Consider the following 27,390-nt stretch of genomic DNA (forward strand, 5'->3'; position numbering starts at 1 on the left):
CACCTGCAAACTTGCTGAGGGTGTACTCCATCCCATCTTCCAGGTCACTGATTAATATATTAAACAAAACCAGGCCGAGGACTGACCCCTGGGGACACTCCAGTTGATACCTGCTGCAAGTAGACATCGAGGCATTGATTACCACCTTTTGAGCCCAACAATTCAACCAGTTTTCTATCCACCTGTTCTTTACAGTTCAGCCATTGAAAAGCTTTGAATAAGAAACAGACTACTGCCATGTTTTAGTTAAATTCCTATAGGAAAGCAACCTCAGATGTTCTGACATTATGATTTAGAAGCAGTTCAGAATCCTTATACCTTGGAGAACTAAATGTCACTAATATAATGATGTGGGATATGGTACTGTACTTATAACAATTCATGTTTTATACCTGTATCTTACTCTTTAATGATTTATATCAATTTTGCTGCCTATTTTAGCAACAGCCTTATAATATTAGCTCCTTAAATGTTGCAGAGGCAGTACAAAGGATTTTTTTAAGAAAGCTTGATAACATAATATGACCTTTAATTTATCAGACTAGGCCTTATGTTTTTCTTATCTCTTGCTTGTTGCTTTTCATCTTCTCTCACCTGCTTTTGATATAGCAATCTCTCAACATAAGGGATCTAGCACTACACAAACAGAGGTAGTTCTTGCATTATGTTAAGGGAACATGAACCAGAGAGGGTATGCTCACAGTTTGCTTACTAATTAATCCAGTGGAAAAATATTAAAATCAAAGTTTGGCATGGAACATAGTTGATTCAAACCAAACAGATTGGCATGCCTTGCAGCTTTGCACTAAAAAGTCAATGAGAGTTTTAAGTGGTATTCTTTAGACCAGGGCTGTCAAACATATGACCCATGGGCCAAATCTGACCTGTAAAGCCTTGACACCTGGTTCATGAGATTCTTAGAGGGGCTATGGGAATTCAGGGGTGGAGAAAGTGGTGTTGGGATGGAAAGGGGGTTTCCCTGCCAAAATTCAGGGTACAGAGCCCTGATGAGGATGTGTGTTTGCAGAAGAGGGTGAATAGCTGCATTATCCCCTGTGACTTTCTGACCACTCACTCCAACATCACCACCTCTTCTTACCCCACTGCTGGATATATGTCCAGATCCAGTCCCCAAGGAGCCCTGTGGTCCAGATCTGGCTGTGGGGGGCGAGTGAATTTGACATCTCTGCTTTAGACAGGTTAAAAACATGGTCTAAGCTTAGTATCCTTGTAGCCTGCAAGTATGAACCAGAAGATGAAATAGGATGTTCTAGTACAGTTTATAATGATTGAGGTAAACTGCAGAATTGGGACCAAGTTACAAAATCGCTTTGTTTCAATCTGCCAGATACCTGGATTCCTTTTCAAGGCTATCTTATTCTTTTCCTTCTTATACAGTACTGTAGTGTATTAGTTGTGTTCACTACTAAGCAGCTGGTGCATTCCATCCCAGATATGGCTACTTTTCAAATTTGATTGGCAAAATAATTCCTACTAAGGTATCTGCTCTTCATTTTAATTCATTAGGGCAGGGGTCGACAACCCCTGGTACGTGTGCCAAGTGTGGCACATGAGACTATTTTGCTTGGCACGCTGTGGCCAGCCCTGGCTCTGGGAAGCTGCTGCCAGTGACGGAACCCGGGCTGCTCCAAGCAGGGCTTGCAGCGTCCCACCTGCCTGCTGGGAGCAGCCCGGGATCCTGGCTGGCAGCAGCTCCCCAGAGTTGGGATGGCTGCATCTGGGAGGCTACAAACAGCTGCGCCAGGCTTATATCCTTGTGCCAGGAGCAGGAGAGAGACCGGGGCTGTGCTGCCTCAGGCCCTGCCCCCACTGCCCGCTCTGAGGAGTGCCTGTTCATGCTGGTGCGGAGCTGGTGCCGGAGCCTGGCACAGCTATTTGGAGCCTCCCAGCTGCAGCCACCCCGGCTCTGGGTAGCTGCTGCCAGTCGGGATCCCGGGCTGCTCCCAAAAGGTAGCTGCAAGCCCTGCTCAGAGCAGCCTGCGCTCCAGCAGCTACCCAGAGCTGGGGTAGCTGCTGGCAGCTACAGAGCCCGGGCTGTGGGGCAGGGGCTTTGGGTGGGGGGCAAGGGGCAGTAGGGCTGGCGGCCAGGGGCTGTGGGGGGGGTGCAAGGGGCAGCAGGGCTGGGAGGCAGAGGCTTTGGGTGGGGGGCAAGGGGCACTAGGGCTGGGAGCCAAGGGCTTTGGGTGGAGGGAAAGGGGCACAAACAGGGCATCCTGCCATGTACCTCTTGCCCTCATTTTGGTTTTCTGCCATGCCGGCACTCCGGCACCTTCCAAGGTAGGCATTATGGTGTTTTTCAGCACTCCGGCCAAAAAACGTTGTCTACCCCTGCATTAGGGGAATGTATAAGTGAAAAAGACCATATAATATATAAGTTTAATGAGAAATTGGCAAAACCAAGTACCTAATCACTTTTCAGTTAGCCAGTGACTTAGAGATTTTGCTTTAGAGATTTATACAACAAAATTCCATAATATCTGAACTACTCCTTAAGGGTATGTACAGTTGTTGCTTTTAGATCAGCCTAACTAGGATTAGGTCAATCTGAATACCTAACCGTGCAGGCATTTGGACCCAAATGTCCCAAAAAATAATGTGCCTGATCTTAGCTGAGCTGAGGAAGTGCACTAATAGCTTTGTTGTACATTAATTTTAGGTGGCTCCTCAAGCTCTTAACCCCTGGATCATTCACACAATAACACGCTAGGGCAGGCTTATTTCTGATCCATGTTACCCAGCTTGTTTTCCATTATTGTGTGGCCACTCCCAACAAATGAGCTGCCCAAGTTGCAATCCATCTGCATCCCAGGATGCAGTGCCCTCCCCCCTCCCCCCTCCCCCTTGTTCTATGTGGACAAACTTTCTATCTCTTGAACTCTACTGCCCAAAGGATGGTTCTGGCACCAAGCCATCTTCCCCTCCCATCCCCAGGGATGTGACCTTCCCACCCCCAGGGATGCAACCCCATGCAAATAGTCTGCAGAGCACATGCCAGCTAGCCAGGTCACGTGGCATGGATGGGTCCAGGAGTGGGGGCTAGGGAGTATGGGAGGAGAACAACATAGGGTGCCAGATCACTTCCTCATCAGTTGGGCCTTCCTTTCCAAGGCAGGAGCAATAGCTCCCCCAAAAGTGCCTTTCCTCACCACTCCCACCTCCCAGCCACCGTAGGAAGCACAATTAGCACCTCCTATACCCCAGTCTCAGTTTATTAACACATGAGCCCTTTAATTTACTTCGTTATTTCTTTTTAATTTTTTTTTTTACTTCTTTTTATTTTATCCTTCAGTGGCTGACTTCCTTCATTTCACCACCTTTCCCCATTTCCTTTCCACCTCCTATTTCATTATCTACCCACATCCCATTAACTCTCCACCTCCCAGCTTCATGTTCCTACCCTCCCCACCCATACCCATTTCTCACACACACACCCCTATAGCAGGCATAGAAGCCTGTCTTCCCTCATAGCCTAGTCTGCCCCCTGCTTGACAGTTCTTTAGTGGCAAGTCACAGCTGTGCAAGTGGAGGACTGTCAGAGAAGGTTTTTCAGCTTTAATGTGTAACTGCTCCAAACTCAAGCTAGCACGAACACTGATCAGTATTTTAAGTTCATTGTGTAACAAGGCCCTAACTTAGAGATCGGGTTAACCTGATCTAAGAAAGGGTTAATCTGATCTCACATATGCTGGCATGCATTCACAATGCATTCCCATGGCTGGGAAAGCCCAGCCACATGCCCAAACTCCAAGGCTGTGCTACTTCCACCCCCACAACCCTGACTGGACTGTGTTTAGCCCCCTGACCCTACCCTCCAATTAGGCAACACCTCACCCCTCTTGCAGACTTGCCATCCCCCCTTGAACCCACTAGTTCCACCTGATTTTGGCCACCCTCCCCTCCCCCAGATTACTTGCATTGGTTTCCCTGTAAAGCTCCCAACAGCAGTGAACAGCTGCACACACATCTCCCATGCCACATTTAGGGGGTTTAAAGCAAGCCACATGAATGTAGACTGCGTGGTGAATGACTATAAACATCCTGAATGTCTTGGCAAGGAAGGAACCTCAGATTAAAAGGTAAGGTTTTAAATTGCCTCCTTAATATAATTATATAAATTTGAGGGTAAAGCACTTTTCACGCTGCTAGTTTTATAAGCTGTTTGCTTTGCCTTACTATTGAAGCATTGCTCAGAGGTTAGAACTAGTAAAAGAGTCATAGGTGCCCACAAATAATGAGGAAATAGAAAATAAAGGGGGTGGGGGAAAATACTTAAGGAACTGATTTGCTAGGACTGTATTTTAATTAAACTATAGCGCATGTTCTCTGGTTGATTCAGCAACATTTTGTATCACCCATAGGGAATCCCATTGGTGAGTTATGGAATGGGCATGGAGTTGGAGAGCTTGTGCCAATGTTCTGGTTTACCCAATGTTTTATTTGTTTTGAATGTAGTTAAATGCTTGCTTGTTCAGTCCCAATGTACAGCTGTATTATGATGTTTCATTTCAGTCCATTTGTTCAAGACAGGTGCTCACACCTGTAACCACTTTTAGTTATCCCTTCCTGTGCGAGTGATTTGATTCATTTCTATACGGCTAATTGCAGAGTAACATGCTGCCCTCGATGAGCAAGCACTGTAAAACTTCACACTTATTTGCTGTAGTTGCTTTAACTATGGAGTTTCTTTTTTCTTTAATTGTCTCCCCTGGCTGATTGACAGGGTTGTTCAAGATGTCCAACAGGAAAAGTCATTATATCCTAGAGGTGTGTGTTTACTTTCCCTTAGGAACTGGAAGAGTCAGAAACTCATCTCTTACATATAGAGATTTCAGTGCCTTAGGGCTGGCAGGGACTTGAGAAGCTCAGAAAGAGGCCACTCGCACGTTAGGGAGAATGCTAGGTAGTTTTATTAGATTCCTCCTAATGTCATTGACAGTATTTTAATTACATTGGTGTGCAGAACACCTAAAGCTTGTCTCTTGCTAACAGGCCCAAACCTGTGACACTTAAACACATGAGTAAGTTTGTTCACTTGAGCCATCTTATCAAATTTACTAGATCAAACTCAAACAGAGTAATTAAATTAAAATCCTAGTAAGATTTTACAGAATTTCCCCTTCCTGATTGCTTTGGAATTCATTGCATCCTGAATATATCCTATACCTAGCACCTGATATATATCACTCCAAATACACACACACACACACACACACACACACACACACACACACACGTAAGCATGACACCATAAATATTTGTGAATTTTTTTTTCAAGAAAGTTGTACAATATTGTACCTGCAGGTGCAGAGAGCACCAGTGCAGCTATTATGAGCACCAGTTTCAATCTCAGGTGAGGACATTTGTACTTGCAGTCAGAAGTACTGGCAAATATCTCACCCTTTTTTTGGAGGAATAGGTGCCAAATTATAGGTACAATTTTTTCCACAAATCAAATAGACAAAGCATCTTTGTACCCCCACTAGCAGCTATGGTGGTAAAATTAGCACCTGAATTTAAATTTCTTTGAAAATCTGGCCTGTAATGTAAAACATCAGAAGAACTTTAACACAAGCCCTTAGTGGCTACTGCCCCTCCACCTGGCCTAATGGATGTATCAAACACCATGTGAATCAGAGACAGAGGGACTTTTGCAGATACTTGTGCTATGAAACATCACTGATCTTACCAAGTGGCTTCAATCAGATATCTTCCTTTCCTACTGATGTCAGCATGTCATCATAGGACTGAGCCCTTTGTGAGCCAAGCAAAAGACATTTTCAACCCTCTATGAGCGCTAATATCCCTTGTAGTTCTCTTTAATATTTCCTTTTATTTATTCCCTAGTAGGTCATTATAATTACTGTGATGAATTTGTTTAGTATTAAAGGGATTGTTATAAAGACATTTTTTTTAGTCTTTAACTTCTTCACAGACTCTTGATTTTCAAGATTCTTACTTATTATTCTCTTTCAAGGATGCTGCTATTTCACATCAATAACTGACACTTTTATTTTAGAGAACAAAATAGAATTACATTCCAGCACTGACAATATAATAAACCAGAAAGAGATAAAATACATATTAGTGAAGTTCATATAACTGGTCTGTCCCAACTGACCTATAGATATAAAGGTATGATTAAAATTTTTTTGGATTGCTTTTTCTCAATCTTACCACAGGATTTAGATCTGACTCAAAGATTTGACCTTTGTTGCTCCTTTCTTCTTACCTTGATTCTTTGAAATTACTGTTATTCCCTTGAAGTCTACCTGTTCATACAGAATTAATACACTAGTGTGTGACAAAATATTATCTATTTGGTAGAAGAATGAAGCCGTCTAGAGTTCAGAGTTCAGTCCAGACTTGTCCATGTCACAGGGCCAGTCCATAGTGATTATTTTTGTCTGTTTTTTAATCAGAGATCTCATTTGTGTAACCAAAGCATTTTGCACTACATTTTCACTTAGCTGTCTACAATTAAAGTTAATGTTTGTCAGTTGTTCTCTGAATAACTGTTGACAAGCATTTCTTTTGCCAAACCACTTTATCTTTCAGAATGATCACAAGAATAACATTTCAAAGCCACAGTTTTATTTAGAGTATGATATCATGCAAATAACTTCATCTGAAAATGTTCCTGTTAAGTGAATTCCTTGACAGATAACTGTATCTAAAAACTGCCAGATGACTACTATTGTAGAAAACCGTAATTTTTTCCTGTTAGAGGTCAGATTGTGAGATGATGTAAATTTGTAAAGTTTCACTGAGTTTATTTGGGATTACATGGATTTGTCCCAGTTGAGAAACTGACTGCAGCTATTCAGAAAAAGGCACACATCAAAGAGATGTGTAGCTAATCCACTTTGTAATCGTTATTTTAAAAATATATTATTTATGGCTCTGTGTATTCAATTCCATTGTGTCATTTTTTTAATTTACCAGTGAAGTAAATGTGTGCATATTAATTATATGAGCTCAAGACCTATGCACTCTCCTTCAAATTAAAATTTGATAAATTCCACACCACTTACCCTTTAGCCTTTCCATTTATATTATCGGCTAAGAACTTTAACCAATATAATGGTGTCCAATCGAGATGCATTTGACTGTGTACTTCTGGTCTTTTGAGAGATGGGTAATGTAAATGGCAATTATTTTTATACGTGACCTTTACAAATCAAATGGTTATTTCCCTGCTTTTCATTTATATTTAGCTCCCAGTGGTGCAAAGTTTCTGCAGTTAGGATAAAACATAATTTAGGGATGATAATGCCATGTTGTAATAGGGTACAGTATTTTACACAGTGTACATTGCACAGATTTTTAACAGGAATAAGCCAAATTTATAAACTTAACATGAATAAATTTAGGCTGGAAATTAAAAGAGGTTTCTAAATATTAGAATGGTGAACTTCTGGGGCAGCCTTCTCATAGGAGTTGTGGAGGCAAAAAAGCCCTATTTTCTTTATATATGGAACTCAAGTTTTTATAAAGGAGATTATATAACACAGTTGCTTATGCTATTGGGGGAATAGACTTAATGACCAAGGCAATACCTTCCAGTCTAATGTTCATAAACTCCTAATGTGTATGTGGATATGTTGGCACTGGATTAAATAAGATACAATGTAAAGTTTTCCCATCCTAAAAATTATAAATTATTCTTCATTTTGGCAAAGGCTTTGCAACTCTTTCTTGCACTGGATAGTGTAGATGTCCTCTGGAAAACAATGGGTCTATTTGAAGAGTTAGGACTACTCTAAGTCCCATGTGAATTTGCTCACATAAATGTGTTTTGAACAACCATGTTATTTTATTACAAAAGATGTGGAAAATTATTTAAAAAGAAATGCATAAAATGAATTATTCAAGTGTGAAAGCAAAGGGCAGTATATTGAAATAAATCATATTCCTTCATTTGTTTGCTTAATTGAAAAGGCATCTTCAAAACCCAGATGACTGTCATAAAAAATACTAAATATAAGCAAGTTAAAAATAAAACAAAAAACCTAGGTCTAAACCTAAAACATTAATTAGTATTCCATTAATACAGAAGATTTTAAAAAATCATGGTAGGTGAAAAGAAAAGAAAAGATGGAGTAATTCATTCTTATTCCTTTGTTCAACGGTTGATCACATGAGATCTCATTGAATATTCCTTGTACACCTCCTTCTCCCATTGAAGTCATGGAGAATTTTGGATATACAAAGAAGCCAGCTTCAGGCCCAGGATGAAGAGCTGGAATTTTAAAAGATCATGGAGTAAAAACTGTAAGACTCTACACTTTCTGAACATCCACAGCAGCATGAAGATGAGTTATGAAAGTGAAATGCAACCTTTTGCTCCATATCTTTCTTTTCTGGAAAGGCTTTAAAAGGAAAAGCAGCAGTTTCACTAAAATAGCGTCTTGTACAAAAAGTGTTTGAAGTCAGAGAAGAATGAAGAGAAGAATGTTGGAATACAGATATAAATTCACAGAGCATATTAGAAAGCAGGTAGAGGGTTAGTTTTTTTAAGTATGCCACAGTCTGCAAATTGAGCTATATCCATGTTACATTGTATGAAGGAGATATGAAGCATGGTAAGTAAAATCCCACCTTACAGAACAGCAGAATAAATACTTGCATAAAACCAAAATTATTTCCTCTCATGGGAGCTGTTGCTGTCTGCAGGCCTGTAGTGCAGATTCAGTCTAGCAGTCCTTTCTTCTGTGAGCGTTGGTGTTTACTTCAGTGATATTATTCACCTGAGTATAGACTAGAACATTGCTTTTTCAGTTCAAGTAATGTTTTGCATTAAACATTTGCAGTGAGATCCTGCTAACTTCATTCAGAGATACCGCTGAACTGACAGTAGGGTGACTGTCTGTCATTTCAAGCACAGGGTTCAGTCCTTTCACTGCAGTGAACAGAAGATTGCACATTTAAGTCAGTATGGCTAAGTACAGACAGTCAAAAAGCCTGAGGCTGAATCGATTCAATCTTCACAGGTTAGTATAAATTGCATAGATTGAACCGATAAAGAAGTGAACAGACATTCACTTTTGATTCTGGAAATGCAGCCACATGCCTGCAGTGGCTCAGATGCCAGGGGACACTGGAGCACACCTCCCTGCTTGAGTGGAGCAGACAGCTGGGCCAAGGCTAGCCCACCTACCCGGTGAAGGGGGATTTGCAAGGGAGGTACAAAACATCCTGGGGTGCTGGAGTCTGTGGGTTAACTTGAATCTGTAGGGGATCTGGGACAGAAGTTCAATAAACTGATTTAAGATAAATCAGTTAAGCCTGATACTACATCCGTCCAGGTTCATCTTAAACCGGTTTTGGCCATTTTGAAAGTGGTTATGTGCTCTGAACTTCTGTTGTTTTACAGAGTTGAATTGATTTATTTACTTATTCTGGTTTATGTGTAATTTCTATCCCTAGCCTAAGCAAATCCTTAGCATTTGCACTCAGACCCAAGCTAGGAATGATTACCTTTCCCTGTTTGGATTTTGGTTTCTTATCAGGTGTTTAACTGATGAGAGAAAAAGATGTTTTGATTTGTTTTTTAAAGCCTTTATATTACAAAAGGTTTTACCACTTTCCTATTTTTTTAATATGGGTTCTGATGAATTATACCTTTTATCATTATAGCATGCAGATCAGTAATTACAAATAAATGTTCAAGGCAATCTTCATATGACCTCTAGCAATCTGATGTTTTACTGATTGTATGGGGTCATAGTCTCCTACCAGCTCTGCTTCACAGTCAGTCAGTCCTGAGGCCACACCAACCATTGAAGCACTTCTGATGTAGTAATAACTTTCCTCCATTCTTCCCGGTATTTTGCAGTCATTGTACAATCAGTCAATTTCAATCCTGTCCAGTCTTTGATGTTGGTGGTCCAGCTTGCTCTAGTTCTTCTGTTAGTCACTTAAAGCAGAAGAGAATGGCAGAATGGGGACAGGAAAGATTTGCATGCAAGACAAGTTTTTTTATTACATATGGCCTCAATCTAGGTTCCTCTTCATTTATGAACCCACACCAAACATAGCAATCCACTAAAGTTATAGAGCACTCCACATCACAGAGACAGGACATGTTTAGACAACAACATCTGATGTCACTTTTGTCAAAGCCTTGATATTCCTTAATAAAATATATTATCACCATCCTCTACTACAGTGTGCAAATGATGGATAATCTAATTTGTTTTGTATCCCATATTTGAAACTCTTGAATTTATTTAAATCAAGTGGATAAGAATGTTTTTTTTCTGACTAGGAAATAAGTGATGTCAGGTCTATTTCTAGACAGCAGCAGTAAGTGTGTCTTAGATGGTGGTAACAGCTTGTGTTCTTTAAATGACTAACCTGAAGTAAGAGGTTGGGTGACTTTTGAAAAATTAAACCTGTTTCACCTGAAAATGTTTAACTAGTTAATAAGAAACATCAAAAAAGACAAAACCCTGAGGTCAATGATCATTTTTTGTAAAGCCATTCTATGATGTTTAAATTTGTTTTTTGGGTCTGTCTATAACATAAGTTTAATAACCTAGCTCAAATGCAGATTTCTAATTTTCAATTAACATAGGAATAATTTTGTTTGCTAAAATAAAATAAATGAATGAATGAAAAGTCTGAAACATGAAATGTTCTAGGTAGCACTTTTTAAAATTCCAAATTTCAAAAAATCATGTGGCAACTGTATAGCTCAAGCTTTAAGTATTAACTTTTAACCTTTGACCTTACAGATTTTAACCAATGAAATGTCTCTTTAAACTTTAAAGGAAACAATGATAACGAGCGCCTGGCGATTGCTAGACAGCGAATTCCATATCGACTTGGTCGAGTAGTTGATGAATGGCTACTCGACAAAGGTAAAAAACATTGATTAAAACTTCAAATAAAAAATAATTTGAACATAACCAAGTAGTACTTCATTGTAACACTAATAAACATAAAAAATAAATATTCAGTAAAACTAAATTAAAAACAAATTTAAAACAGTAAAATGTAGAGAGTAATATTTGCATACCTTGTATAATAATTTCTATACATTTTTTAGAAGTACCAGCTGTTTAATAATCTTACCCTGTTAACTTAAGGTTAAAGGGACTGTTAAATATAATCCACTAACTCAATCTATGAAGGTACTCATAGCAAACATTAACCAAAAATTATAAATCATTCATAGATTATGTTACATGTTCCAGCATCTAAATTATTAACTAAAAAAAATATGTGTAGTTATGATATCTTCATTATGGTCCTGAAAAAAAATCTTTGTTTAAACTGTAGGTATCTTAAATAGTGGGCAATATGAATTGCCAATCAAAATGAAGTCCCTTTAACGTTTGCAACCTTCTAAGGGGATTTTGGAAGAAACACTAATTAAAACAGAACTTAAAGTTGTGTGCATGCTTTTTATGAGCAGAAACCAATCTGCTAAAGTGAATATTCTATTTAATAACAATAGTACTGTTGCTGAGGATTTCTCTGTTTAATGGAAATGTGCCATGATTTCTCCATCGGTATGTGAACCATTCCTGAAGTTGCTTTTACATTGAAAACCTTTTTATTTGAATTGATAGCCTTGCTGAAAGCCAATCAGACATTTATTTTTGAATTCTATGCCTCTGAGATACTCAGTATGAACCATGTGCTTCTTTTCAGTGTGTACATCAAAGGAAAATAAACACTTAGATGTGAAAAGGAAACATTTTCATATAAATAATAAATAGTCTATATGATTATATCTAGATATATTATGGATACCTGAAATAGTTCATTAGACCACATTCTTTAAAACCACTCTTCACTTGACCTAGTGATAGGTTTGCATATGTGTGTATATTTGCGTGTGTGTGTGTATACGTATTTATACATATGCACCACATACATGAAGCTACAGTCTAGTTGTTATACTGGAGTGAAAATCTTTGAAATGTTGACAGTCTTGGGGGAAAATAGCTTTAAGGAATTAGAAACTTGGCATTCTTCACACGCACACACACACACACACACACACACATAATGTAGCTTTCGGGTGAAAGGGAAGGGGTGTAATTCTTATTTATAATAGAAAACCAATTTATAAATATATTTGATTGGCCTTTTAGCAAAAAAACCCAAAACATAGTAAATTAAGAAATTACAAATACTTCTAAATAATTATACATTTCATGGACACCTCATTAAAAAGCAATGAATTATGAGTCAAATCCTTTTCTTATAGTTTATTGCTCTCATTATTCACCCCATGAAAAATCTGTTAATCATCCTCTTAGATTGTAGAGTTCACAATCAACATTTTTGCATGTATGTAATACTATCTTTACAGGACGTCAGCTCACAATCTTCAATAGTCAAGCAACCATAAAAATTGGAGGCAAGGAACGTGGCCATCCATTCCAAGGCCAGCTCTCTGGTCTTTACTACAATGGCTTGAAAGTTCTGAATATGGCAGCTGAAAATGATGCCAACATCGTGATAGAAGGAAATGTGAGACTTGTTGGTGAAGTGCCTTCCTCTATGACAACCGAGTCAACGGCAACAGCGATGCAGTCTGAGATGTCCACATCAGTCATGGAAACCACCACCACTTTGGCCACAAGCACTGTCAGAAGAGGAAAGCCCCCCACAAAAGAACCCATTGGTCAGGTTAGTCCACCTTTGTGTACTTTTCCCTTCTACAGTATGTTTGAAGTTCCCAAAATTGCATCAGCTCTACAGATCAAATATTGTTGTTACATAAGTGTATACCTTATGAGAACATAATTATGGATCATGAACTGCCAGTCTGTACAGTGTTGAATTAACACTTTAGAGGAAGAGCTAGCTCCTGATTGACTGAACCTATTATTCCAAGTTAGACAAACTAGCTAGTTTAGATCCTTATTGTGTTGGATAACCACTTGGCTTGGTTTCAGTGAGATTCCAGTGTTTTAAATAAACTTCCTCCTTTCATGAGTAACATTGGTGAGCTTCAACAAAGATGTATAGGTTTGAAATAGGTAACTGAATGAAAAAGTGTGATCCATCAAGTGATCCATGAAAATCCAAGTGTGTGTGAAAATCCAAGTTGAAGAGAGAATGTAGAGGAAGGCAAAGGGACAAAAACTGGAGATGGTTGAGATTAAAAAACATTAGAGCTTCCTTTGAAACATGATATTGTAAGGCACTTTCTTCAAGGACATGTTGCCTCCTGGGAAAGGCTAGCTAATGAGGAGTTGACAGCATGTTGTGTCCCTTGAGACCCAGGCTCCAAGTTAGTGTGTGATGTTTACTGTTTGCTGAGTTATTTATATCTCATGAATTTAGTGATATATTTAGTGGCTTTCAGGTTTTGGCAGGATCTCTGTATGTTATATGAGAGAATTTAACTATCTGAACAGGAAAAAAAAAGGTGAGTGCATTAAGTACTTTAATCATATGACCTGCAGATACCTGGAATTATAGCAGTCAGGCTATGTGCTTTAAAAGAAGTGTAATTTAACAGGACATTTGTGCAGCAGGGAAAACACTTCCACATCTGTTCCATACTCTATTCCTGACATTACTAGTGAAACAACTTTTAGTTATGTTTATGTATTGAAAATATTCCGTACTAATTAGAAATTCCTTTTTCTGGGGAAATGCTCAGAATATTTGCCTGTATTTAAATAAGATTATAGGACTCATTATGCTGACTCTATAACTGCAGCTTTGTTGCCTTTAATAATCATTAGTGTTTTACTTTTCAGGATGTCAAAACATTCTGTCTTGCAAAATGATTATGTTATTACAAAGTACAGTAGCCAGGGACTGCACTGAAATGCAGTCTGTAATCACATCTGTTGTTTAAGCAGGTTATTGATAACATTGCAGCTCCAAGATTGACATTTGGGCCATATTCTTGCAACAAGTTCAGGCATAGATAACCTCTAAATTAAGGCCGTCTCCCGTGCCCCCTTCATTGCCCATTGTTTTCTTACTTCATCTGAAAGTCATTGTTTTTGTCCTAGTGACCTGTAGTGGCAGATGGGGCTTACTCTTACAAGGTGTTGAGCATGTTCATATACATCTATATATGAATATAAGCATGCTCAGCATCGTGTGTGTGTGTGTGTGTGTGTGTGTGTGTGTGTGTATATATATATATATATATATAGCACAATCGTGTGTGTGTGTGTGTGTGTGTGTGTGTATATATATATATATATATAGCACAATCTTGTGCATGTGTGTGTGTGTGTGTGTGTGTGTATATATATATATATATATAGCACAATCTTGTGCATGTGTGTGTGTGTGTGTGTGTATATATATATATATATATAGCACACTCTTGTGTGTGTGTGTGTGTGTGTGTGTGTGTACATACACATATAGCACAAGCTTTTATGAGGTGTGTGTGTGTGTGTGTGTATATATATATATATATATATATATATATAGTATGCTTTTAAACACACACAGCACAAGCTTTCATGACAACAGGTATATATATAAAAGCATATATGTATACGCCTGGGGTCATGAAAGCTTGTAGTGTGTGTGTGTGTGTGTGTGTGTGTGTGTGTGTGTGTGTGTGTAAAATGTATGCCATGCTGTCGTGTATTATTGCAGGCAATATGAGCATGAGCACCTTAAAAATACATTGTCACATAAATTATTTTGAATGAAAGTTTACTTACCCCAACATATGGCTGTTATGTCCCCCCATCATTGCCCATTGTTTCCTTACCTCACCTGAAAGGCATCATTTATTAGTGATGTGTAATGGCAAATGCGGCTTCCTTCTACAAAGGGTGGGTCTGTGTGGGTGTGTGTGTATATACACACACCCCTTGTAGGAGTAAGCCCTATTTACCATTGCATGTCTCCACTAAACAATGCCTTTCAGGTGAAGTAAGAAAATGGGCAATGGAGGTATAATTTAGTCTATAAAGGTGCATATGTACCCTGCCTTCTGACTGACTTTGGACTAACATGCCTTAACTACCTCTATCTTGTATTAATATCAGTATAAGTTGAAGACTCTCAAAACTTTTGTTTCTGGACAAGATATAGGATATAGATATAAGGATATAAGAATAGTTATAGTTGCTGTAAAAGTGTCAAATCCAAATATTTTATTTTAAAAGAAGCATTATGTTATGCATAGCAAGAAAAGTTAACTGTCCAGAATTAGATTACTGAAGAAAATACACAATTGAACAGCAGATGCTAATTAAAGTAAATTGCATTATTACCAGCTAGTGCAAGCATGGTGACAACACGAGCTGATAGAAGTAAATGATCAACTCAATTAGATATTATTTGCTCCATTTGCAGAGCTATTGAATTCAATTAAATATTATACTATTCTTTTTTAATAATTTAAATCTATTTCTATGAGAGTGTGTGTGTGTGTGTGTACTCATGTGCACATAGACATATTTCATTAGAAAAATGCAAAGTTAGAAATCTGACTGTTCAGACTGGTGCAGCAGCTAGGTCAGTACATATCTAATTTCTCCAAATGTATGCTGTAACAAGATAAAGATGATACTTCCATAAAAACGTATACCATGCTGTCATGTGTATTATTGCAGTCAATATGAGCATGAGAACCTTAAAAATACATTTAGTCTCATAAATTATTTTGAATGAAAGTTTACCTACCCAAGGTTATATGTTTTAATAGTGGATGTTTGGCAATGACATATAATTTAATATAAATATATATTTTCAAAAAGGAGTACTCAAACCGTATTGAACGTTGATGAGACTTGATGGCCTAGTCTCCTGTATTGCCTTCAAAATCTCATACCCAGTACTTTATAGCATAATAGGATCTAGAACCATCAGCCATAAACTAGACTGGATATAAACACATAGTAAATGGTAGACCCTGCTTTAAAGAACTTAATGTAAAAAAAAAAATGATGTAACAGCAAAGTGAAATGAGCAACCCACCCCTATGTGGGAGGAATGAGATAACAAATATGGCAGAATGTTTTTACTTAGGCTGTCTGTCTACAGAGTTCATAGGGGTAATAAGCCGGTCAGTAGCATTATTTTCAAACCACCAATTGTTTTCAAAGGGCAACCTTAACTTTTACTTTTTATTATAAACACAAAGGGATTTATATCCTGTTCCTACAGTCTTTGTTTGAAGCTGAACTTTCACAGAGTTCAATGAACAACTATACTGCTAACCTCAGAAATTGAAAAATCATGAGATTGACCTAAAAGTATAATGATTGTTTTAAAATAAAACATTTAAATACACTAAAATAACCTATTAGATAATCTTTATTATCTCCTGCTTTTTGAGTCCTTAGTCATCTTGTTTTCAAACTTTTCTCTTCAAATTAAATTCCCTATGAAAGTGAATGCATGTGTAACAGGGGGCCTGCTCAGGGCCGACTTCCCAGTGGCCCGCCCACCTGTTCCTGGGCTAACTGCCCTCATTCTCATCTGCCATGCCTTGTTGGTATAATTAATGGAAGTAATTAAGCGGGAGGCTGCCCATTTCCTGCCCCAATGCCAGGGGGCGCTATCTGCAGCTCCATTTCCTCCCCTACACCGCAGCCCAAGCCTCGCAGATGGCATCTATGTTCTCATAATCACTCGCCCCTAGCTCTGGGCCCTAGAATCCTACTTTTGAACCCCACCTGGATTCCTCCCTTCAGGCGGACTCTTCCACCGTCATACCAGGCAACAAAGCTCCCTGAACCGATCCCCCTTTGGGTGTGATCCCCCCACCGGGACCTTCGGCTCACTAGCCCTGGCCCACCTCCAGGCTAGTCGACCCCAGGCTCTCAGCTCTTGGGCATTCCTCATGGTGGACCCCCTGGCCCTTTGACTCTTCTGGTCCTGGCCCCAGCATGGGCCAGTCAGGGGAAATTCAGACAGGCATTGAGTCAATGGCCCTTTCCTCTCTCCGAGGGTCCACCCTCTGGGCCCTCCAAACAAAGGGGTTACCCACCTGGTGGTGGGGGCTAGGGGTTAAGGCGCCCCAACCCACCTTTCACCGGGGTGGTAACTGGCCTGACATTTCCTGGGGGCTCCTGCGCCACTGGGAGCCCCACCAAGCCACCCACTCCCAGCAGGGTGCAGTTTTAGGTCATGCCCAGGACCAGGAGCCTCCTGACCATCCCCTACAGCTCCTCCCTTACCTCCAGATGATAGCAGCAGCCCTCTGGCCAGGCAATGTTGTTGCCTGCCTCTCACAGCAGAACTGCCATGTTTATATGGGCATCCCCAGTTCCAAAACGGTTGCCCTAATCAGGCACCTGGCGGCTGCCAGCGCCAGGCCCTTAAAGTGGCAGGCACAACCAGTGCCCTGCCACAGCATGCATTTTCATATAATGTGTCCAGGAGCTAGAGTGCTCGTTAAATGATCAAATATTATAGAAATTGGCAAGACTTGCAATAAAGCATGCCAAAGTCTTGGCAAGACTTGCAATAAAGCATGGAAAGTTGGGAAAGGTTTTAATGGGACTTTTGAGTATGATAGTAACTTGAGTAAGGACTACAGGATCAGGACCATGATTTTCTTTGCCACTAGCTGTGAAATCACCAGTGAGGTATTGGCAAATCAAGACTTTGACGCTCATTTCTGACCCATTTCAATGGATTTCATTGTAACAGTCCATCTGTGGCAGTCTGTACTGTCATCCATTTTAAACTACTTCTGTAAGTGGTACACAAAGAATGGTTGTTAATATTTTTCATAAGAGATTCTGGCATTCCTCAAAGGAATGCTGTTTTCCTCACATACAATGGGTTCCCATCAATTATATGGAGCTACTTGCAAAGCAATTGCAGTATACCTTGGGGTTCTTGCATATTTGTTTTGGAACAATAGACCCCAATTTTTTGGTCAAGCAGAATTAAGTTGTTTTCATTTTCAGTTGATGAGCTGAATTTTGGTCAGTGGCCCTGGAGGGCATACATCAGGAAAAGGATACATTTATCTTTTGTGTATTGGAGCAATGAATTTAAAAAGGAATTCATTACAGCATTGCAATGACAGGCTTTGTTCAGCACCTTTATAAACCAATTAAAATCAAGCATAATGTGGGATTTTTATGGACATAGTTAAATGTTAAAGCGAATGGTTGAGTAGCTCATTTTTACACAGGCTTTACAATATATTTCTGGTGATACATTTATAATGAAATCAATGTAGTTAGCAAGTGGGAGAATATTATCCACCCATCTCTTTGCACTAATTGAAAGTTCTCTACTGCAGACTTTGTGTTGTTCATTCTCATAAGCACTACAATATAGATGTTCTCTCTCACTCTCCATCTCTCTGACATTCACAAACTCCACACCATGACACACTGGCCCCAGTAGGCAAAGTACTTTCCCAGTGGTCTGGTAAATCACAGGAATTCTACTCCAGCGGATGTATGCTGGTGTATAATGAATCTCATTGCTTCAAACATCACAACAATCAGCTCCACCTCTCACACATTCTCTAGAGATGGGAAAACCCAGGAATTTCAGTGGTTAGGTTTAATCCTTTCTGTACTCTATTTTTATATACTACATTAATACTATATCTGTGAAGGTGTTATTCATGTGATACATTATGGAACTATATGATCAATGGGTAGATAATAGTACACCCTTGACCACCCTATCTTCCTGTCTGCCTTGGAAATTATCTTAACTTTTCAAGCTCCTTAACACTGTATGCTATATCCTTTCCTCTCCCCTCCTCTCCTCCTTCACCTTGTCAAAGAATCAGGTTATCTTTGTCACATCACTTCCAAAATTCCATGTGTCCAAGATAGTTTGACTAATGGCAGCTTTTCTGTACCTAAAACATGATTGCTTTAACGTCCAGTATCTTGGTGGCTCTGTAAAACCAGTAATGGATGTTATTTTTACTTTTGGAACGGGGATATATGCCCCACTGTTCCCAGTCTCCTTGGATCCTGAAATGACACTTTTAACATGTGACATTTTTATGTATGTAATATCTATTTAGGGGTCATTGTAGAGATGTTTATGGTATCAACTGAACTTTGTACTTTTGGCACCAGTCTCTACAGGCAGACAAATAGAAATCAAAGTCTAAGTAGGAAATTCCTTAAAGTAGATTTTAGATAAATTCTGTATAAACTACATATTCTATGCTAAGGAAGTATCAGATAAAGGTTTTGGATGAGCTGAAAAACCTCTTCTGGCTTCCCCACTCCTGAATGGACCATCCCAAATGCATTCAAATGAATCATTTAAACATCAGCAGATATCCATTAGGCACACACACAGATAGAATGGTGAGATTTTTTTCAAAGGGCTCGAAGAGAACCAGGCACAGATTAGGAAATCCCGTTGTAATGCTAAAATATGATGATACATTATTACCAAATCTGTTTTGCACTTAAATAAGGATTCAGCCTCTTCAATACATACACCAAGGAGAACAAACATACCCCAAGCCAGCAATACTCAGTAAAAATGAGTTATGGGACTTTATAAATAAATTAATTAATTAGCTTAAAATCATGGTAAACTGAAGCTTAAAGAAGTGTTGCATCTCTGTTAGGCCAGAGCCTCTCAGTTCTTTTTAGCTCCCCTCCTTAAACTGAAGGCACCCTCTGGAAAATGTCAGCTCTTAGCTTTCACTCATCTTTTTACTACATTTTGGTTCCTTCATGCTGCTCTAATAGTACAAAGTAGCTATAAAACCAACTTAATTAGACGCTATAGTCTGGCTGCTGAGCATTGTTCTGGCTGACTGGTAAATCTTTTTATTTTAAAAGTTAAAATATAAAAAGTCTTAATACGATTAATCTTCTAAATTATTAGAAATATATAATAGAATTCTGTTTGGGGTTGTTTGTATTTGCATGTCATGTCTAATAATTGGAGCAACCAAGGGAATTGCAACACAAAAATTAGTGTTAAAATGGAGATAAATTTGAGAGTAAATTTCAGTAGTTTTAGGGCTTTGTTGCATGGGACACTTAGCACAGATTTAGGATGTACTGTATTAAAGCTAGAATGGTTCTGAGCAGCCACACAGTAATGTTTGATATGATCTCTAACATGCACAGGCTCACTGGTTGTTGGTCCCAAACACTGGAGTCTTGAACCAGTTGTGGTGCAGTGCTGGGACTGGCGCTGGGATTGACATTCAGCTGATTGTCAGTCCAGCCCTGGCACTGGAGCCCCTTCAGTAAGCAGGGGAAAAAAGCAGGATCGGGTCTTGAGTGTGTTATGATGCTGTGGTTCCATCATGCTGACTGTAAAGCCCAGAGGAGAGTGTGGTTCTGTGAGACTCAGCCCCTCTGCTTGCTGTTGCCACTTACAACTTGTATAGATGCCTCAGGCAATCACAAATTGTTCATATTATCTCAGTGAAGCAGTTGGATGTTAGCTGACTAATATGATCTGGAGGCACTCCTCGTGCGAAAAGTCACAACTTTGCTATGATCCAATTACACTTAGCACATATTTTACTATATGAATGCATGGACAGTTGCATTTTAAGTGCAGCTGACCTAACACATCATTGTAACCTGCAACATGACTTTAAGGGAATATAGCTAAAAGAAATCAAAGTATTTTGGGGGTTGGAAACACATAGCTAAAACACCCACATGGATTTAATTCTGCTAGAATATGTACCATACAGTGGAGAAATATGAAAGAAATAATATGCATTAAAAATTGATTTTTAATAAATATAAAAGTACCTTAATCATAACCACTGTCAGGCACAGTTAAGGATAATTAAGTGTCTTTTCTATACATTAATATACTCCAACCTACTTGTATTTCTTTTATGATTATATTACATCCCAGTAATGGTTTTACCCTTGTGTATTCTCATCCTTAATTCTATATCAGTATAGATTTTTTTGTCCTAAATAAGCAGTAGTGTCAGTGGATACATATATATATTTCAGCTGCATACATTCCATTTGTGTATATTATGATTTTTTAGAAGAAATGTCATGGTTTGCTTGATTGATAACATATTTTAATACTATATTGTAAAGTAATATCTCTAATAGATACAAGTTAAGGTGCGGGGTTTTTTTTAATCTCTCTGGCAGATTGGAATTTGAAAAATAACATTTACATTTTACAGCTAGGATGGCCTTAAGGAATAACATTCTTTGCACATGTTTTTAAGCTATAGTATCTTTTCACGTGTTGGTGACGAATATTTTCATCCATTGGCTATATTGATTAATTTGATTTTTAAGTAACGGGCTAAAAGAATAAATCTGTATTCAGGGCAGTATTGTCAAAATTGTCTTCAAGACGCAACAAGATGTTCCTATTTGACATTTAGGTGCTTTTGAAAATCTAATCCTAAAGGTATTTTTTGTGTGTGGGCAGCACAGTAGAATCTTCTTCTGAGCTTGTAGATAGCTCACTTCATATACTTGTAGCAAATCCTACTCTTGAATGTGTACATAATGAATATCTTTACCATTAGTTATATTGTCTGTAGGCAGAATTTCAGGTCCAAAAACACAGATCTTTGTCACTTGAGCTCATGGAGTGAGAATCACCTCTAATAATAGGTATTACAAAGCATTAAGACATAATCACTTCATAGCATATCAGCCACAGAGGGTAAAACTTCTCCAAGTGCAAGGGAAACACAAGATTTCAGCTATTGGGTCATGTACCTGGAAACTGCTAATATATAGAAGGCAGGGTAGAGATATACCTTATAGACTGAAATAGAGAGACATAACCTTTTGTGAGCAAGAGCTCACTTCATCAGATGCTATGTCCTTTCTTGACATGGCTCTGATTCACTTAGTCTTAAGTTCCATCTCTCTCCTGCCTTTTGCCTGATTTCAGGCTAACACTGCTACCTACCACTCTCTGCTAATATTTTATAAGTTAAACATCAGCAGCAGTTTTACTTCATGTATGTTGTATGACCAGGAGGACTTTGGCTCCTGTCATGCTGTGTCAAATGGATTTTTTTTAAACTTTGTATCAGCTGTGGGTCTGCCAATAGAGGTACAGCCTGGCCACAGCACCTACTTTGGGCATGGTCCTAGGACTGGCCTTTTGCAAATATTAGTTGCGGAAAGAACTGCATAGAAACAACTTAGGCTAGGGACAGACGTTCAAAAAGTCTGAGCCTGAATTGATTCAATCTTTTCAGGTTAGTCTAACCTGGCTAAGCTAAATCAGTTTGTAACTGCTGAGACATCCAAGACATGCAGGCACATGCCTGCAGTGGTTCAGGCTAGAAGCCAGGGGTGCTAGAGCAGCCCTCCCCTTCCACAGTACTAAGCTGAGGGGTGGTGTGGCCAAGCTCCAGCACGATGCTCTGATTAGCCCAGCGGGGAATTGATAAGCGTTTATCACCCCTAACTCAGTGTTTATCACCCCATTAACAAAACAACAGAAGAACATTACCAGCTACCTGTTGCTTCTGTCTTTGTCTCTGTCTGTCATAGCATGGACTGTAGCCAGCATGTGGTCTGCTAGCTAATACACAGACATCTCTGTGCAAGGCAGAGAGGAGAGGGAAATTCCTGCTTAGCAGAGAATGGTGAGGAAGAAGGTGGGGAGCAGTCTCTGCCGAGCTCCAGTCAGGGAGCAGAAGGGAGGGGCCAGCTCTGCTGTGGAGCAGGGAGCCCCACCCAGTCCAAAGAGCATGCCAGGATGCTGGGGGTGTCTGGTTTAACTTAAACCAGCAAGGGGTCTGGAGCAGACATTGCATAAACCAGTTTGAGCCAAATCACTTAATTCTGATACTACATTCAACCAGATTTATCTCAAACTAGTTTCAGCCATTTTCAAACTGGTTTACATGCACTGAACATATGTTCTATTACAGGTTTAAACCAGTTTCTGATCACTTAAACTGGTCTATGTGTAATGTCTGTCCCTAGCCTTAAAGTCCTACCCAATCCTTCTTAGATTGTTCACTCAGTGATGGAGTTCTGTGGTGTTATGGGAAGCAGAGAGCTTTGGTAAGAGATAAAACCCCTCCCCTCCTGTACTTTTTGGTTGTTTTTTTTAAAGATGAAAGGAGAGGGGGGATAGATTTTCAAAGCATTGAACAGTTTTAAGCCTTGCGTTTCCCATTAAGCCAATGGGATTAGTTATCTTCCTGAAACCCTAAGTAGTTCTTTGAAAAAGCCCCTCATAATCTGTATGCACAGAAAACCATGTTTGTAAATGAAATTACAACTTTATTATTATCCCTCCAAACACAAACTTGTCTACAACATAGATTAATTAGTTATGAAATCAAAGCTTCTTTTTAAGTTTATTCTGGCAGTGGGGGGGGGAAGTATCTGAAGCTCTTACCAGCTCCTGTTTGGTTTTCTTTCATTTTAAAATGACCTAACTCATTTACTGTAAAGTTTGTTTGAAACTAGTATCTTTTAATTTTGAATTCCATTTTGACATTTTAAATGGCTGAATTATAATTCCCAAAATAACAAAACAGTGATGATGATGCCAACTTTTTTCACAGCACCTTTTTTATTTTTGCAGCATTTTTCAAATTATATGTAGGAATTCTCCCAGGTTTGTCCTCCTGGTAAACAAAACAAAACAAAACAAAAAATTACCCAGAACCAGGTGTACAGAGGTCCTGAAGAGAGTACAGCTTGCAGTGGCCCTGTGCACAGGCTTCAGCATGCTCTGTAGGCTCTCTTAGGCTGCCTGGCAACAGATGGCAGCAGTGTATAAGGTAGCCCTGATTGGCTGACCTAGGCTGCCAGTGGTCAGCCTTTGTTTCTGTGCACCACAATATAGGGATTGTGAAGGGGGTGGTGATCTGCTCCTTCCTGAAGCAGCACAGTCTGGCAAGTGACACACTGTCACCCTGGCATGGGCAGGGAGGAGTAGGATATTGGAGGACCATGTTCTCTTTGGAGAGAAGCTGCAACATATATAGATATTCACTCTCCCATGAGAAACTGTCTTGGGAGTGATTTAACTCTCATTGTTCCCAGGTTATTTTTGTCCTAGATTGTCCATTTTTACCCTGCAAGAAAAAAGCCTGAATACCTGTACATGTATGGTTATTCCTGAGGAGAAACTGAATGTCTAAATGCACCCTTCATCACAGCAGTGTCTTGGGGCATCCATTTTCATTATCTGATCCATTGTTTCTGCTTGTATCATATGAACTCACTAACTGTATGGGACATTTCATTTATATTACTACAAGATTCTTTCTAAAATGGCCTTCCTTGGAAGAGTCATTTAGTCTCAACCAATGTTTATTCCCTACTCAGTATTCCACATCCTTCAGCTGTTCTTCCTCAGTGGTCCTTGTCAAGCCAAACAAATATAATTATATCAGGATTATACTGATATTGGATTGTTTCGACCAGTTGGAGCTTGGGGATGCTGTAGAGTTAGTGACCCATAACTGTATATTTACTTATGTGTTATGCATTTCTCTACACTCTGACTGGCTGAGAAGATCTGATTTGTATAATTACTACTTGTTTCCAGTATCTGTACAGTATGTAAATCTATGTACTGCTGCCAAGAGTCATTGATAGGCCTCCAAATAAAGTTATGGTGCCCATTCCCTTTAGCATGAACTGAGAATCTGATATCTCAAATATAAAAATTAAATATTTCAATTCACTTTTTCTTGTGGTGGGAACATTTTCATAGTGAGAATCATAGTTGGGTTGTTGTTTTTTTTTTATCCTTATCTCACACAGCTTCTTATCTACAATAAAGCTAATAATAAAATGTGTCTTTTTGCCCTTTTGTAGTATACCACTTCCCTTTACTGGGTGGAATGGTAGGTTCATTCAAGTGAGATTCTTTTTTCTCTCTAGCAGTTTAAAAAGGATAGTGACCCAGATGCTACCACCAATGTGTCTACTCAAATGAATACAGTGTTACAATGAAGTAGTCTGTGCCACAGAATTTGTAGTAGAACTTTTCCACTACAATCAAGTTATCAATACACTCTGGTGCAGCAAGTGTGATAGACACTCATCTCAGCAGCCTTACTATGATACAGGTTACTTTTTGTTAGACCGCAGCGTTCAGAGGATACGTGTGTTTCACATGATTGTACATGCATGTATGTCCACTGAAGACTTCAGCCCAGCACTAAGTAACCTTCAAAACATTCATGCTAATTTAGTAGTATTAGAAACAAGGCTTTAGTTGCAGGCCTGATTTCTTCACACATTATTTCTTGTTTACTGTAACAAAATAACTCTTGGGATTATTGCTTGCTAATGAGTTATCCATAGGAACCACTTTCATTTTAACAATGTTTACTTTTTTCCCATAGTATAAGTTCTCTATGTGTATTTTAATAAATCAATAATTAGTTCCATGTTTTCATAGACATTAGACCTCGAAAGCTCGAGTCCAGCCCCCTGCCCCAGGGACAGGAAGTCAGCAGGGGTCATAGGATCCCAGCAAGATAAACATCCAAATTTCTCTTGAAGGTGTTCAAAGTAAGTGCTTGAACCACCTCTGGCGGTAGTCTATTCCAGACCTTGGGGGCTTGGACTGTAAAAAAGCTCTTCCTGACGTCCAGCCTGAAACAGTCCTGAAGGTATTTGGGGTTGTGTATTGGTATATGCTTTTTAAAGTAATAGTTGTTGTTTGTTTGTTTGTTTTTTTTTTTTTTGGGGGGGGGGGGAGGTGGTTAATGTTACTTAGGTATATAAAAATAAGATTGCCAATGGTATAAGAAAATGAGAGCGTTACAGTTTTTGGAAAAATTTAAAATACAGCAAGAAATACTGGATTTTTAAGGTACAACTAAGAAACATGAGAGTGATACTAACCCATTCCCTCCAATAGAGGACACAGAAACTGGAAAGTATGTCTTCATGAAGGGAAAGGGAGAGCAGTGCTCTCAGGCAGGCCACTATTAAAATGGGCCCACAGGTCTAACCACACCACTCCCTACCTTCCTAGATGTTCCCCCACTCCATGAACATGTAAACATTCAAGAGATCTGTTATTCTGTGTATTTTTCTCCCAAGAGAGGTAGCAGAACATTGTAATTGAGACTTGATGAAAGTTTACAGAACTGTACTGAGTATAGCCCTGCAGTGGCAGAGAAATGTGCTTGAAGATCTCTTTCACCCTTTACTTCTATGGGAATAACAAGGAAGATCTGCTTTAGGAGGTAAGGGTTATTTGTTTGTCTTCCATCTTAAGATGACTGTGGGAAGGCATGGATGTTTTGTCCTCTTCCACTGTCCCCACAAGTAATCTAGCTTTGTAGGGTTTCCTCTCCTCCCTCATTAGCTGCACGTATTGATTTGCAGATACCATAAACAAAAATGGCATCTGAGGCAGGGTGGCGGGGTGTCAAGTTTGGAATCAGGAGGAAGAAAATATTTGTGCTAGAAACAAATAATATAGTATTGCTGCTACATCTTTTATCCTAACCAGTTAGTATTTAGGGTATTTTTGGTTGCTTCTGTTGCAAGGAAAGATTGGTGATGAAGTCATATTTATTTGATGCAATACTGTTTATTTCCAGGCATATATGTAAATTTATATTCCCTTGACACAACAGGAATCGATTGCTCTTGCTGTCACTGGCTTTTTGTTTTCTGTCCTGCCTACTTTCATAGTATTTCTAATGGTGTCTATCACCACACAGTTTCACTGTTCAAAGCTATTCACTATTTTCAGCTTCCAGTGGAACCCCACCTTCCAAATAGCCCAGCTTCTTTCTATTATGTGTTTTGGGTAGTGGTTTCTATTGTTTCAGCTGTCTGCTTTCTACATTGTTCCTAAATAAAGGGCAGCTGTTATGCCCACAAGCTTCCATAAGGTTTTACACATTCCCCTTCGCAATATTGTACACATATACATATGCACACTCTTATACTGACATCTCCACTTTTTAAAATATACGGTAAGGTTAGTGGTGGAAAGTGATAACCCAAGCAGTATTTTAAATGTCACTCTGAATATTAGGCTAAGTACACACATTCAAAAAGCCCCTGACAGAAGTGCTCTATTGTGCTTTACTCAAAGCACTGTAAGTTAGAGCATGAGCAAACCAATCACACATTTACTGTTTGGTGTGGGGAGGCTCAGAGCTTGCCTGCACTGGCTACTGGGGTCACTCCCACATGCCTCCCAGAAGCCTGCCTGGGTGGCCCCTCTCCCCAGCTCCCTCCCCATCACCAGGTGGCAACTGTCAGCAGCAGTGGCTCGGGGGTGGGGAGAAACTCTGGACCTCTCTCCCCACAATCCCCCACCTGGTCAATGTGGCCCGGCAGGGGTAGCTGTGGGGAAAGAGACCCCAGAGCCTTCTGTCTGCAGCTCCCCGCCAACAGCCAAGCCACTGAAAGCTGCATCCTGGTTTGGGCTGCTGCAGGGAGAGAGACCCTGGAGCCCTCTCCCTGCATCCCCCCCCCCCCCCCCCCCCCCGCCCGGCGTGCACAAAGACAAACA

The 27,390-nt window shown here is 39.5% G+C and overlaps 1 protein-coding gene across 16 annotated transcripts in view; it reads left to right on the forward strand.

The window, feature by feature from the left end:
* Positions 1 to 27,390, forward strand: part of NRXN1 (neurexin 1) — a 1,211,846-nt gene that overhangs the window by 1,046,743 nt on the left and 137,713 nt on the right. For 12 of the 16 annotated variants that reach the window (XM_025201341.1, XM_025201393.1, XM_025201483.1 and 9 more), the window contains 2 exons: positions 10,794 to 10,883; positions 12,347 to 12,666. In XM_025201341.1, the coding sequence (XP_025057126.1) occupies positions 10,794 to 10,883; positions 12,347 to 12,666 (410 nt within the window). The remainder of the gene's footprint in view (positions 1 to 10,793; positions 10,884 to 12,346; positions 12,667 to 27,390) is intronic. The other 4 variants (XM_025201684.1, XM_025202242.1, XM_025201742.1 and 1 more) reach the window with 1 other exon arrangement.

The sequence above is a fragment of the Alligator sinensis genome, unplaced genomic scaffold, assembly GCF_000455745.1.
Source record: "Alligator sinensis unplaced genomic scaffold, ASM45574v1 scaffold131_1, whole genome shotgun sequence".
NCBI classification, from domain to species: Eukaryota; Metazoa; Chordata; order Crocodylia; family Alligatoridae; genus Alligator; species Alligator sinensis.